This window comes from Drosophila innubila (genome assembly GCF_004354385.1).
Source record: "Drosophila innubila isolate TH190305 chromosome 2L unlocalized genomic scaffold, UK_Dinn_1.0 4_B_2L, whole genome shotgun sequence".
NCBI classification, from domain to species: domain Eukaryota; kingdom Metazoa; phylum Arthropoda; class Insecta; order Diptera; family Drosophilidae; genus Drosophila; species Drosophila innubila.
In genome coordinates this window covers 17405278-17421819 of record NW_022995372.1, presented here as the reverse complement: position 1 = coordinate 17421819, position 16542 = coordinate 17405278, and the positions used below count along the sequence as shown (strand labels likewise).

Genomic DNA, 16542 nt, shown 5'->3' with positions numbered 1-16542 from the left:
AGTCTGACCCAATGTTCGACTACAGTGCCTTCTCCACTCTGCCCATAGTTCGCGACACTTGGAAAACGATGCCTCTTTTTAAGTTATATTTTTTTTGTGCCGCTTTCGTCACATAAAAAACATTTGCATTTGACTGCAGCTACTGAAGAAACAGTCGCAGTGGCAGTGGCAGCTCCCAGAAGAGACCCAAGCTCTGAACTTAACCCAAGCAAACGGAGCAGCTGCTGTTTGTTCATTGCAATTGCAACTTCGGGAGGGGAACATGGAGAGGAGAGCATTAAAAGGCCGATCCATGGCCATAAAAACTATGCGACTCTCCCGAGTGTTCAAGTGGTGGCTGCTAAATTTTATGCCTTTTATTTGGGCCTGTGCCGACGACAACAGCAACAGCAACAGCAACAGCAACAACAACGACAACAACAATGAGCGCGAAAACAACAAGGCACATTTGCAACTTTGCTGCCACTTCCACTGTCAAGTTGGCGTAAAATTTTTCATTTCGCATATGAAAGGAAGTGTGGGCGCCAGTTCCCCAGTTTCCCACTCTCCCAGTCCCTTCTCCTATCCCTTTCTCTACCTCTCTTCCTCCTTTTGAACATCAGATCTCCACAACCATAGCAGATCCCAGGCATCAGCCGCAAAACGGCCTCAACGTTTGTCGTTTAGTTTTCTTCATTTTATTTCTTTTTTTCCTTTTAATTTGCATGCATATTTTTTCTTGTTACTTTGCCTTTCTTTTGCATTTTATTAATTGCTTGAATGAATTCGCGTCGGCATTTGCCGCCTGCCTGTGAAAATTTCTTTGTGTTTTCTCGCTTTTGATCTTTTTCGAGACACTTTCTCATAGACTTGGAAAATGGCGAATATGGAAACTATCATGATGAAAATTGAAAAGTGTTTAAATGCAGATTGTGCAGATTTTAACAGCATACAAAGTAAACAGTTGGTCAAGTAATTTGTGTGACAGAAAAAAGTTTACAGAAATGTTTTTATAAATATTTTAATATTAATTGTGCAGATTTTAACAGCATACAAAGTAAACAGTTGGTCAAGTAATTTGTGTGACAGAAAAAAGTTTACAGAAATGTTTTTATAAATATTTTAATATTAATTTTTAATTAATTTCATATTAATTTTTTTTTAATTTTTCTGGGCAAAAGAATTATTTGACTAAGTGTAGGTACATTTATTTATTTAGAATAAAAGAAGTATTTATGTCGATCAGTGAAGTCCAAATTGGGCTAAAAATACTTTTCACATGTTCAACGCAAATGTATTTTATTGTCTACTTTATTCAACTTTTGGACATCACTGATGTAGATTTAACAATATAATTTTTAATTAATATTTTTAAGATTTTTTTTTTAAATGTTTGAAATATGTGCATTTCTTTATTATTGACAAATTGTGACCTATGATTTGGGCAACTTTCTCTACTTTCTACTGTCAACTGGCTGTGCCATAAATCCGTGCATCGCATGTATCTTTTTGTCCAACTTTAACATTAGTTTTTTCGAGCCAGACACGATCCTTAATTTCCTCAACCTACCGTTGTTGTTGTTGCTGCTGTCGCACTTCCGGCTGTGTAAAGGGCAAACATCTGACTGAGGCCGACTAAGGCCGACTCGTGCCTTGTCTGGGCGGCATTTTCGTACAGTTTTTCGCGCTGTTTATATTTTTGTATTTTGACACGTTTTGGCATGTCGCACACAGATAGAGAGAGGGGGATAGAGTAAGAGGGAGGGGTATGGTTGGGTTAGCAGCTCTGTGTCTGACATTTTACATAAATTTCACTTGGCTCTGGTCTCTGCAAATCGTGGCAAGGAACTGCGCAACGTTGCCAACAACTGACGGCAACTGCCACATGACTTGCTGTCATGTGACAAAAAACGCGACAGTTTGCAAGGTCACGTCACATTAATTTGCTGACAATGATGTATTTAGAGGGCACAGGGGAGGGACAATCTGCCTGCCAGCCCTTTTGACACTCACGACATTCTTAAAGCGACGCCAATTAAGTTGCGAACATTTAAAAAATGTCTTGAAAATTATGCTCAATTTATCAACATTTTCCTTGAAATTCTTCTATCATTGCAGCTTCAAGTGGAAGATGTGAAATTATTGGATGATTCCTTAAAGCGTGTATAAGAAATAAAACTCAAAATGCTGGCAATAAAATTACGGCAATTGCAACTGGCCCATTCAGAGCATAGGCAACAACAATATTTGTCTATTGATTGTCCCGGCCAAATTGGATGTCACGTGCCCCATAAAGGAAGTCACCTCGACCACAGCTGTTGGCATTTTGCAACAAATTATTTAAAAAGTTATTGTCGTATTGAGCGTCAGCGTGTTAATAACCATAAAACTTTATTGTGGCTGACACTCGCTTTGATTCTATTGACCGAATTCAGCGGACTGGCAACAGCTGTCGGAAGCCCAGGGAGCCCAGCTGGAAGCCTGGCAGCTATGGAAATTGGTGAGTTATTAAAAATAATTGTATAATGTATAACATGTAGAAAAACATGTACAGAACACAAAACAATATCAGTCAAATATCAACCAACTTGTAAGCGTAAGAGTTTCACAGTTACCAACTTAATAATGAGCATTTAAAGTCAAGATTAGAATTTAAATAAAACAGAAATTATTAATAAAAGATTCTGAAAATATTGCAACATGTTTTAAGTTTCTAGTTTATAAAAGAGAAACATAATATTAAACAGGTTGAGTTTTTATCCTTTTTGGCCATAATTCCTCATTTTAATGTGCATATAAATAATCATTATTAGTTTTAAACAGGTTCGTTTTATGTTGCATTCAAAAAGCTATCGAAATTGTACTTCAACTTTGACTCTATTGGAATTTTAATAAATGAAATCTAAAACGATATATTTCGTATTTGTTTATTAAATATTTATTCAGATATGCGCATTTTGTATGCACCATACACCGCTTTCCACATTGATAAACAATTTAACTGTTTTGGCCAGCTTCAGTTCACATTCTGCTCTACTCACTCCCCCATTGACCTCTGATCCTTTTTATTCTCGTACTTCTCCCATGGTCATTCAACAAAAATACCGTATGTTCAGTTCCCATGACACAAAAGTTATGCATTTTTATTTCGATAAAACACACAATATACACTAGGGCAAATAATATATAAAATGTTAACTTTTTCTTTTTTTTTTGGAAAAAAATGTACAAAGAATTATTATGGAAAATGTTTCGTGCATATGTAACAAAGCCAATTGGAATCAAATATGTTGCTCCAGTTATTTGAAAGGTTTAAAATATCAACAAGAGAAATAAATGTATGCGATGTAAATATGGTATCGAATTTATAGACATGCGAGTACATAAATAGACTTACTTAATAATGCTTCAATGCATTTGGAAAAGGTAGAACTTGAGTTCGAGACCCGAAAAGCTAACACCACCCCATTGACAATACTCCCTTTCGTTCAGCTTCATTGCATCAGATGCAACAGTTCAACAGTTCAACAGTTCGGGGCTCTTACCATATAATTGTGGCCATGGTGGCATACATATATGTATGTATATAAGGGAGGATGTACGTTTCTTACTTGAGGCCAAGTCCACAAATTTGCATTTGCATTCAGCAATCAACATGAAAATCAATCAACCGCAAAGGTAGGGTCCCGCAATGAGGCAGAGTCTACACACATCCTGCTTCTCAAGTGTATCCTAATAACACAAACCGTAACTAATAACTGTTAAGCGGGTGCTGGATCTATACACACATTTACATCCATACCATCACGCATTCCACCACAACCAATTACAGAAATTTAGGCAAAATGCCAGGAAGCGCCTTCGACGACGACGAACGTCATTAATAAACATGAGCTGAGAACTAGGCCTAAACTAGGGAGTATTAACCATGCTGGTAGAGGATCTGAGGTGGGCTGCTATTACTCATATATTCTATATACTATATACACTGCGAGGTGCTGAGATGGCCGGCACAAATCGAAGCCTCAGCGGTGCTTTTGATAGATTGCGTTTGCCCGTGTCTTTGACTTGGACTTGGACTTGGTCTTAAACTTGGACGCTGCTCATTACCATTGCTGATTGGCTCCGTCGGTTGCCAGTTGCCAGTTGTCGGTTATCGTTGGCTCCCTCAGCTCACGTGTGTGGTCGCGTCCATCACAGCTGGCATTGTTTCTCAATCCCCCCTCGCATTGTTCTTGTTGCTGCCATTCGTCTGCCGAGCATAACAAATTATCTCGTTGTGGGCCTCTGGCTCGTTAGCGACCAACTTGTTTGCAAAACCCAAAGATATCAACAATTAAGGCTCATCGAATTATAATATACACTGAATAGTTTATATAAGCACTATTAAAAATGTATTAAATAACTTTTTAAATATTTCTCAATTAAGGTCTTTTTTAAAGTACTTTACTGTCATGTTTTTAAACTATTTACCAACCTGTTTTTAAGCCAAATCTAGCGTCGTAGTCAAAGTAACCTGATCAAGAGCATATCCAGGCCAGGTCAGTAGCAGGAAATAAATGAAGCTGAATGAAAATCATGTTGTCGGTCTGTCGTTTGGTCTGTCCGCCTCTCTGTCCGTCTGTCTGTCTGTCCGTCCGTCTGTCCATCTGTTTGTATGTCGATTGGTTGGTTTGCTCGGTTTGTTTTGCTCGATTACGAATCTGAATCTGTAAATGTATCTGCAGCGAGTATTTATTTAAATGCGTAAATATCTGCATGTCTGACATATTTCATTTGGACCGTAGGCGCGTTGAAATGTTGCCTCGAATTGCTTCGTGGCGACCAAATAAAAAATTATCCATCCACATTTACAAACAGCATCTATATTTAAATTGATAATGTTAAAGCGTTGCCGTTGCCGTCGTCGTCACTGTTGTTTTTGCCTTTTTAAATGCTTGTCTAAATTGGCATTGAAATGGAGTGCCCTGTTGAAAAGTGGTGCATTGATAACTTATTGTCTGCTTTGTATTACGATTGCCCCCCTCTTGATGTATGGGCAGCAGTTAACAGGTCGAGGTCAGGAGAGTATCTCCTGGGTAATTGGAGAGAGTTTTCAAGTGGATTAACATTAAAGAAATTATGCACAGTATTTACGAAAACAGTAAAATCTTTATTTAATTAATTAATGTTAGCATTCTAAAAACTCAGTTACATTTTGAGTAAAATTAAATTATTTTAGTAAATATAATTATTGATACATAATTACTATAATTTTCAGTGAATGAAATGACAAAAATTTAATAAGAGGAATTTTGTATTTTGAAAGGAGTTTAATTAGTTGCCATATTTAAAAATTATGCAGAATAGTGAAATATAAATATAAAATTAAATTATCTATTTAAATGAATTATGTTATATGTATTATTATAATTAAAATGATAAAATAACTAGAAAGATGCAATACATTTATGGTAATTTAAACATTTCATAATAATGAACCATCTTTTTTGACACAAAAAAATTTTACCAAATAGGTTTGAAATTTGATGATAATTCAACTTGATTTGAACAAGTTCACACACGATGTGTTTGCTACCAGCCAAAATCACTTTATTAACAGTCGAACTTCAATCAAAACCCACACACACACACACACTTTCATGCCACATTTCTCACTCGTGTGGAGCCACAAATTGCTGCACTGAAAACACACTCAACTAACAGACAATTTGGCTGCTTTAAACTCTCCAAAAGCAATTTTCGAATTAATTGCCTGGCCAGCCCCATAGCCCATTTACACAGTGTACAATACACCCAGGCGCACTTTTACTTTCCAGCCTCTCAGATGGGCGACTTACATTATGGCTAGTCTAAGAAAATCCCACACACGCCGCTACACGGAATCTCTTGAAAAAACTACTTTCAATACAGAAACAAAAAAACCTGATATGGATTGGTTATTAGATGTTGTCGCTAGTCGCTTGTCTCTTGGCATCTTGGCATCTGTGTGCCAGCGATTTAACGGCCTAAAACAGTGGCCAAATGCGATAAACTAAACGCCAAGCAAGTCAAATGCTGAAATCCATGTAATTTGCCCCATTGGCCACTTTGCTGCAAGGCACTTCCAAGTTGCCAAAGCAACAATATTTATGTATGTATGCTAAATGCAACCACCAACGTGCAACGTGCAACGTGCAGCGTGCGACTCGACGGTGGCAATCAAAACTAAACTGCAACACTAAAATGCAACTGGCAATACTGCTGGCTAAAATGTGGCACTTGCAGCAACTTGTGGGGGCATTTAGCGGAAGTAATAGGTTAAATATTCAAACTAATTGATTGCTCCCCTTAAAAAATATACGTGTAGTAAAAATAAAATTTGTTAACAATATCTTAAAATAAATTAGAGCTAATACTAGTCATAAGAAACTAAAATAAAGAACGCAATGTATTTTGCGTATCTTAGAATATAAATTATGGTCTTTCAATTAATTTTTGATTTTAATTAAATTTGTTGTTTTATAATTAAATACTATCATTTCATTATTACTAAGAAAATTGAAGCAAAACATTTGTAATTTAAAATAATTTCTTTTCTACAAATATATAAATAAATCTTATTTTTTAACATTATGAACAAGCAGTATTGATTTTTTTGACTCCGGTTATGTCTCTACTCAAGTTGTATGACGAAGAAAACGATATAGATTTTGTTGGATTTTTAGACAAGGTGGCAAGTAACTTGCTTATTTTAATCTTAAAAATTGGGAGCAGAACATTCTTGCTTTCCAGACAATTAAAATTGATCTGTGGTGATTAATCGATTAAATCAATTTAGCAAAGCACTAATTCAACCGCCCGCTATTTCTTACTTAATTTAGGTGTAGTGTTTTACTTAGTTGGCTTAGCTCAGGTATTTGGCATTTTAGCGCTTAGCTTAAAAAACAGCATGACAGCCTTTTGCGAGATACAGTATTGCTTGGCTATACATAGATGTAGCGATACACATGGATATTTTGACAGCTCGCCAAATGGCAGGCCTATGGCATAAGGAGAGTCGCCTCCAGGTTGCAGACCTGCAGCTGCACTCCGATAGCATAGCTGCGATAAGAAGAACCGAGTACCGAACTGAATCGAACCGAACCCAAACGACAGCTGACAGGCATGTCTGTGAAAAAAATTAAATAACAATTAATAGCATAGCACCCACAAAATGGGGGAGAGAGCTGGGTACAAAGGGGGACATGGGGTAAAAAGGGGTACAGTCACCCACAACAGGGCAAGAGTCGCAGCATTTTGCATGGTCAGTCGATAAATTAAGGCCTGATAACTTGGCGACGATTAGCAGAGACAGGGAGACCGCGGCAGGGAACATGTTTTGGTTATAGTTTTTTTTTCTTTTCTTCAGTTTCTCCTGCCTCCTCTCCGTCGGCGTCTTCATGTTGGTCTTCTCTCTTGGTTTTGCTGCGATTTATGTTGACTGCGATAGAGCGTAAAAGTGAATGTTCGAAATGTGGTGACATGCATTTAAGATACTTTGCTTATAAATTATGTTAATTTATAGCCATATCTTGCCTTACTCTACTACTACACACATACGCTCACCGTAGATACATTTGTGCATTCGTATCTAATGTTGCTCGTTGCTTTGTTTAATGTTGCGTGTTAAATGTTTGTCACGTCTATTTCCATTTCCACAGCTCGTTCTGTGTTCGGTTGTGTTCTATGTTTGGGCTACTTACAAACTCACAATTAATCAGCGTATTGCAGTCTTTTGCTTATGGATGCAACTTCCGTTACATAGTTTGCATCCGTTGGATACTTTTGCTTTCTGAAAACCCAATTAAAACGCGTGCGTAAATTGTTTTACACAAATCTCTCGCTCACTTTCAGCCCTAACGAAGCATGGCCAAAAGTTCTCTCTTGCTGTTCTTGTTCGTGCTCATAAAGCACGCCTTGTTGCTTTCGTTGTTTATGAGTGCTGGCAGCAGATACGCCTCATTGCACGCGTTTCGCGCGCGGTTTGCGCGCGGTTTGTGCGCGGCATTCCCGCGGTTTTCATGCTGTTTTTCACTGCTCGAAAACTTTTTAGCGCCTTCTTTGAGCTAGCATACTTTCGGCAAGGCACACAATTGAATACTCTACCACATATGCAATTCTTGCAATTATGAACTAAATTTAATGGAATAATAAAACAATTGACTTTACAAACTAATGCATGTTAAATCAGTGATAATCTATGCTAGTTTAATATACAATCAATTTAATTATTTATTAATAAAATCACAGTAAGTATGGAATACCACAAATTCACTTAGTGAATAAAGTATTAATAAAATATGCGATAAATATAAAATCACTAGAACTTTTTAAATGAAATAGCAATTGTACAAATATAATTTTATTTGTTTTGTCCAGTTCAAGTGAGCAACTTGTTTTTAAATGTATATTCAAAAATGTTGCATAAATATTTCATTAAATTTTGTTTAGATATGTTTACAACAAAAGCAATGAAATAACATTATTTATATGTCTGCCTATAGAAAACACTGCATTAAACTGAAATTGTGGGTAGCACATTGGCAAACACATTGTTCAATGATCTATACTAATTAAGTCTTCGACTAAATCCCTCAAGAACTTCGTTGTCTTCTCTTGATCTCAATGCTCTTGAGTGTATCTAAAATGTGTGCTTACAGTTTGCTATGGCTTACGCCTGCAGAGTAGCGATTTCGCAAGCCATCCAATCTTCACCCTCTCTTAGCCCCCTCGCAGGCATTTTCCCCAAGCTTTAGCTTCTATTGAACTGTAAAATTTGCGCAATTTTCAATTTCATAAAGTTTCGCGGTGTTTGTTTGTGTTGTTTTAGCCAAAGCCCAAAGAACTTTGAATTATGATTATCGCAACAGCAACACACATGCCTTAATATATAGGCAGGGTGTGTAAGTGTGTGTGTGGATGTTTCTATGGAGGCACTGCAGCGGACATTCCCGGTCACGCACTCAAGTGCAGTTAATTAAATTTTGAGCAATTTATTTTGTGCAAAACTTTACCATCAACAACAGCGGCAACAACATCGGCAACAACAACGACAACAATTGTTGTTTGCGCCCCGCGTTGTTTACATTTCACTTTGTAGTTTTTGCATTTTGCCGTCAGAGTTGTGCAAAATAGTTTTCCACATGCCGCATCCTCATCCTATTGGGAAAACTCTTTGTTTATGCTGTAAATAAAGGCGTTTTTCCATTTCCAGCCAATTGCCATTGGTTTGGCATAGTTTTCACATCCATGTCTCTCAATTTCCACATCTCGCGCAATAATCATCACTTTTCCAAAGGGGGCAAGGGAAAAGCTCTTGTGTCATAATTGATTACCCACAGATTATATTGGAAAAGCTAGAAAACAGCGGGTCGACCATCGATCAGGCAACTAAGCAACAGTTTTCTTCGCATAGTTTTTCCTCTCCAATAATTAAAAATTATTTATGTGCAGCAATATGTCAGAGAGTAATGTAAATATTACCAACTCTAACTTGTAGACTCTCGGGTGGGCGGTTCCTAGGGGGTCCCTTGAATGATTGCAACAATTTACGGCTAACGGCAAAGTTCTGCTGTCTGTAGATAATTGAGCAATTGAGTTTTGGCTAAATGAGTTTTAAGAGTGCACTCAGATGGCTGGGAGGGGAGTAAGTAGAGGGAGAAAATGGAAAAGAACAACATGTTAAATAACCAGCGGGTATAAAATTACTTATACCCAAAGGGAAGTATTAAAGGCTCTGGTATATGTATGTTTAACATAAACTTAAACAGATCGGTAAACAAAATTTTTAACATTTATGTAAAATTGGGAAATTTGATTTAAAACTAACTATAAATTTAAAAATATTTTAATTTAAGTCCATGAATAAATTTAAGATTGTATTATGAATAGCAGAACGAATCGAAATAGGAAAAGGAATTGGAAAAACTTATGTAAATCCAAAGTGTAAATGCAGTTTACAAAAAAACAAAATGTAAATATCGAAAAAAAAAATTGAGTTGTTGATCGATCGGCAAATAATATAATCGAGGTCCACATACCGAATTTTCCCAAATCACTTTTTTTCAAGGGGAAAGTATTGCAAAAATTCACATTTTATAATATAATTATAATTACGAATCGTAATTAGAATTAGGTGTACATTTCAATTTATATTGGTAACTCAAATTCAAATTTAAATGTGAATTTGAGCTGCAGTTAAAATAGAAAGAAGACAATAACTAAGATCTCATTCATTTTTAACAGATCTTTACGATGCTTTAAGTTAATAAATCCTTACTTCGTCTTTTCATAAACTTAACTGACTACCCATTCATCAAGAAGATCATAAAGTAATAACTCAGACCAAAAAAAGGGAAGACGACTCGACCAAAAGTTAAGAGTTGTGCTTACTTGCAACAGCAAGTAAAATGAAACTACAAGATGTTAAAGTATCTATAACTGCAGATGCGGCGATAGGGCTGTCAAGTGAATATGCGACTCAAATGGGGGAATTTGAGGAATGGGAAGAGAGGGAGTCAAAATCAGTGAGTGCTCAGAGAATTGAGTCGGGCCTGACCTTTGTCTAGTTTCCTGTCTTGGCTCAGCTGTCTCTGACTTATGGTGCTTAAGCGTTGACTGATTGCATCTAATTATTCACTGAATGATAATATTGTTGATATTTGTGTCTGCCTGGTTGGAGAAGCCAAGAACAACGGCAGAAGCAGAAGCAGATGCAGCATCTGTTGAGCGATAGAGAAGGATAGAGAAACATTAAGAGAATGATGCTGATGTTGATGATGCTGATGACGGCGTCTCAACGACCTATTCATGACCCTTTCGCGGTCTCTTGGGGGCCGCTGGCCGCTTGAGTGGAATTTCATTTGAAACGTCAGCTGCTCCGTTCGACCATTCGACAAGTGGAGCCCAAATGATAATTGCGCTTTTCATGCATTCTCACAGATTTCAGGGAAATTGAGTCTGTCTCGGTCCGTCTGATTGTATCTTCTTTCTCAGTGCCTTTAATTTGATTTGCTTTGTTTTCGCTTAATTAATTTATGCGTTCGTCTGACAGGTGAGAAATTCTGTTTCATATTGTGGCGTTTTTGATTTGTTTTAATTTGATTCCTGTATTTAACTCATTCTCCACCGAACATCATCCCAGCCACATACTATACATATACTTACATATGATTATTTCGTATAATATTTCCACATATTTCATTTTAATTGGGTGCCATTTTTCAAGTGTCAGCAGCCAGATTCTGTGGGCGTGTTGGCCTGGAAATTTTAGCTCTACTACTCGTTATGCAATGTGGCTGCAGGCGAAAATGCATCACATTATTAATTAACATAAGTAATTAGAGAGAGTCAGCGACTGAGTGAGATAGATAGAAAATGCGAGAATAATTAATGAATATATTATTGCTCAATCTCATCCAAAAATATCAATTTTAGGCACCTGCAAACAGGCCTTGGGCATGGAATCTGGCGCCATTGCGGACTTTCAGATTACCGCCAGTTCAGCCCATGATATGGGCAATGTGGGACCACAGCATGCCAGGTGAGTTCAATTGATGTACTATTTTTAAATAAGAACAACTAAGTAAAGTATATCATATTAAAATTAAATTAACTATATAAAATTTAAGTAGCATCTGATTATATAAAATTATTCACAATTTAAAAAACATAAAAATCACAACAACAAATTAATAACATCAACAAAAAATTGTATCAATTCCGTATTTATAACATGGTACTTTAAATAATTAATTGCAAAAGTTCTTAAATTATTTATATCAATGCCATTATTATTTTTCAAAAGCCTTTTCATAAATTCGAGGCACTTAAAAGTAAAAACATTAAAATATGAAATTTTTTGTATGCAATTTAATTAATTAATAATGCTAACGCATTGCATAATAAAATTCACATAATTTATATAAAGAAAACTTATTAAAGATCCTACTTCCTATTTATTTGACAACCCTAAAAAACATTTAAATAATAATATTAGAAAACTTAAAGTGATTAAAGCTATTAAAGCACCATAAGCAAATTCTCAATTCCTGAACGAAATGCCATTATTAATAATAATAATATGAAAGTCAGTAATTATGTTATACACAGAATGACAATAATGTTATTACGTCAGGCAACTTTGTGGCTTTGTGTAAAACTTGTGCTTACCCTTGGGTTATGATTTAAATAAATAAGAGCCATAATAATAACAGCAATACCAACAAAAATACGTATGTTATTTATGTAAATTTGAAATGATAAACAACAAACATGCATTAAAATCTGCCACATAAAAATGTTACATTGATGAGCGAGAAGGAATGAGAGCAAAGAGGGAGCGGGGCAGAGTGAGAAACGGTGAGGGAAATGAGGAAAATGCTGTATCCTGTGTACATGAAAATGATTATGAATTATTTTATGGCGTGTTTAAATGCCTTTATGTCATTTGTGTCACAAACAAGACAAACACTCAAATCATATAAATTAAAATACGCACACAAATACACAGCACACACACACACAACCACATACATACTTATGTAAATTATGTAGAATAATGATACAACTTATGACTGCTTTATATTTTGCTGACATTTATTTGTGCTGTTGTGAAGTTACATAAAAACATTTGCTGATTTATCTCTTGAACTCACAAGATGACAAATTCGCGGTCATCATAAAATAAAAAGGAAATTCTCTGGTAATTATTTCAAATGCCCAATGCTGACCCAAAACTCTGAGATCATGAATACGTATGCATATTAATTCTGAACCTTGTGTAATAAACCCCTCACATAAGAATAAACATTTTTACGGCACACTAAAATCATTTGCACAATGTGCCACAAAAATAAACAGCCAACAACAAGTCTGGACACCACAAAATAAAAAGCTAAAAATAATAGCTAGAAACCCAAAACAATTCCACAAATGTCAAGCTAAATAACTTACAAAACTTTCCCGGAAACAAAACAAACGATAAAACCGTGGATTTTGCTATATATTTGATATATATAGTATTTTGTGATCTTCTCCCTTAAGGAGACAGTAATAATAGTTATCGTTAAGAACTAATTATATATCAAAAGTATTATTCTTAAGAAAAATGATTTGTTATCCATAGAATTTCAAATATTTTACTAGCTAGCTCATATATTTTAATAGATTTATAATAATTATCTATCAAGGGGGAAAAATCAAGTAGGGATGATGTTAAGATGCACGTTCATTTTTATTTTCTGAGATGACCCCAAAGGTCATTACTTGATGACATGCACAGACAAGCAACAAAATTGTAAGCAAAAGCTGCACAAAATAAGAATATGAGTGAAGTAACAAAAATATTGATTATAATGTCAATGTCGCCTTGAGGGGGAATATTGGGAGGTTGGACTGTCGAGAAGTGGAACACCAGGCAAATCCATAGCCAAAGCAAAGCGCATAAAAATAAAAGAAAAGCAATAAAATTATGCAAAGTCAACAGAAAAACGAGCAGCGACAGGCGACGATGCCAACAACATGCCCCGAATAGGGATGAGGATAAGGATGAGGAAGACGATAGGAATGAGGATGAGGATGACGGTGCCCTGGTACGTGTTGACTCCCTGCCTAAAAGCCAGAGAGAGAGAGAGGGGTGTCTGAAGAGAGTGGGGAGTCTACGGTGTGCTAACAAATGTTTGGTAGTAAAAATGTCACACATGGCGTTTTGCATGTGGCGTCCCTCCTCCCCCCCTCTATCCCTAAAAGGGGAAAGGGACAGAGCTGGCTCGGAAATGTGCGTGCCCAGGCCTAATGATGCCCAAAGTCTGGGGAGGGGATATACGGGCAGTTTTACGTTAAACATGCGCCAAAGTCATATGAATTTTATTACAAATGAAAAGGTTGCCAGTCAAGGAATGCCAGATCTTGAGAAGCGCAGAGAAAGGCACACAAGAAAGCACTCAATGTACATATGATAAATGAAAGCGCGCTGCCCTATTAAAGGGGTTAAAGCAACATATCTTTGTGCCCTTTTAAAGCCAACTTTGCACGATTTACGATTTACGGTCTGCATTTGGGCCACTTGCCAAGGATACAAGTCGACTTATTAGCGTAGCCTACTTTCGGGCCAAAACAACAAATATAACACAAGTAAAACAAGTAAAACAAAAGGCAACCACACTGCAAATGATGCCATTGAAGCATTCTTTATGAGCCTCACGTGACCAGAAACTCTTTGCCTACTTATTTTATAGTTGGAGTTGGATTTGTAGCTGTGGTTGTTTCTTTACCGTCTCCTTCAATGATTTTCAGGTGCTTCGAGCTAATAAACTTCAGCTGCATGGCTTTTCACTTTGTTATATGCAACAACAAAACCAATAAAGAAATTCACTTGATTTTTTGTGGAAGTGACGAAGAAATTTGGTGTGAGTTTTTCTTTTTCGTCTTTTTTTTTCATTTAATTTTATTATTATTATTTTTTTTTTTTTTGTAGGGAAATGACAATGTGAACGCCGCCTCGTGTCGGAAACATGAAAAGTCCATATTCATGCGTGAATTTTGATGGATGTCCTCTAATGAAAATATGAAACTCACTCGTTCTTTCTTTTTCTTTCTTTCTATATATCAGTCTCTCTCACTCATAGACTTTTTCGGTGTTTCATGCTCTGGAGAGCTTTGACTTGTATGTGTTTGGCATAAATTTTTGACAGTTGAGTTATTTTCGTCAGCCCGCCGTGGGATTGAGTCCCTCTCTCACACCCTCTCGCTCTGTCTCCTACTTGTACTCCCTCTCTTTCTGTGTACGGGCGACTCACGTTTGGGTTGCCTAAATGTAGGCTGCACATAAATTTATTTGGCTGCTTTTGATGTTTCGGCTGTTTTGGCAGTTGCCTTGATAATTGAAGCAATTTAAGAAATGGACGAGGGGAGCTTCAATATTATATAGGAGCATTATATATGGAAGTTTGGCATGTTATGAAACTGTGTCAGAAATTGATAATCGCAAAGAGAGGAGCATTTTAAAATGAATTGTGACTTTACTCTTACTGATTGTAAATACTCGTAAGAATCAGAGTTTACGAATTTAACTTTCATATTCCTGCTCATAACATTATCGTTCCTTGAACTCGAAATCAGCTATAGTTGATTGAACCAAGACACCATTCAAGCAGCACTGATTAATAAAGTTAAATGACTTATAAGTCCATTAAGTAAACTTCTTCATTCTAGCGTAAAGGAAAAATGCCAAAGAAATTAGCGAACCAAGGAAGAGAAAAAAATGCCCGAAAAACTTTTCACGTCTGCAGCTGATGGAAAATACACATAACATAACAAACGAGAGAACGAAATGAGAAGCAGAAACAGAATCACTATAAGAATCAGAATTCGGAAACAATTGCAAAACATTTCCCAATGCACAGCCAAAGGAAGTATGTAGAGGGTCAGAGGGGTTGAGGTGGAAAAAACCAAAGTGAACTACGTAAAATCTTATGGCAGCTTAACATGCAATAAGCAGAAATCAATTGACCCATTTGGTTTATGTACTGGAAACAAAGGCAGGCCCAGACCGAGAACTCTGAAATGCCATTACATAATAAATGGAAAGGCAAAGGGGGAACAGAATGGGATTCCCCATTGTTTTTCACATTATATTGACAGCTTCGAATCAAAATCAACGCATTTTCAATTGGAAACTGTCCTTAGTTCTCCATTCATGACAATGAGAACTGAAAGCTGCATTTTATATGCGCCAACGCACAAAACCGAAACCAAAACCACAAGAAACAACTTTTCTGCAGAAAACTTACAACATTTTGCAATCAATGGAACTTCGATTGCGGTTTAAGAGCTGTTTTTAGTCCCTAAATCGGAGAGGGTGGTACAGAACGAGGACAGGGTCGAAAGGGTAATGTCAAAGTCAATGTGAATGCGACCAAATGTCAATGTCGGCTCAAGATAATGTCTGCAACAGTCTCTAATCAGTAGGAAGGCCAACGCTGAGTATGAGCAACACTGACTGACAGTTTTCTCTCGGGCCACAATATCGAATTGATGAACTGACAAATTATTTTAGGACTGTCGTAGTGGCATTGTGTTAAAAAATCAATCCAATAACCTTAAAGGTCAGCCTCAATATCTGCTTAGATATATGTGTCCTCTGTCTTTGATTCATTTGACCTTATATATTCTATTATCTTAGGTATAATAATATATAATTTTAAGTCCAAGGGGGAAAAAAGTTTAATTTGTCTTTTGGTTTACAAATAATATATTCGTATTTTGTAAAAATATTAATTGATATTGTAATCGAACAAAATCGAACTTCCTAGATTGTGCATTAAATATTATTAATTTTTCTCCATTCTGAATTTAGATAAATAATTAAGTTTTTTGTAGTTATACAACAAATTAATTGTGATTGTTTCTCATTTTATCCCTGTTTTTAAAAATGGGTTGCATCAGAATGTCATGTCATTTATACAAAATGAACATTAATATAAAATATACATAAATGCTGACATGCTCACAATTAAATTTAACCCATTTTCTATTTGTTTA

General features: G+C 36.2%; 1 protein-coding gene across 1 annotated transcript in view; it reads left to right on the top strand.

Annotated features, from left to right (window-relative positions):
- Positions 1–2163: 2163 nt before the first annotated feature.
- LOC117779905 (discoidin domain-containing receptor 2) overlaps positions 2164–16542 on the top strand; it is a 93777-nt gene continuing 79398 nt past the window's right edge. Inside the window, exons 1-2 of the mRNA XM_034616249.1 lie at positions 2164–2479; positions 11437–11542. Of these exons, the coding sequence (XP_034472140.1) occupies positions 2164–2479; positions 11437–11542 (422 nt within the window). The remainder of the gene's footprint in view (positions 2480–11436; positions 11543–16542) is intronic.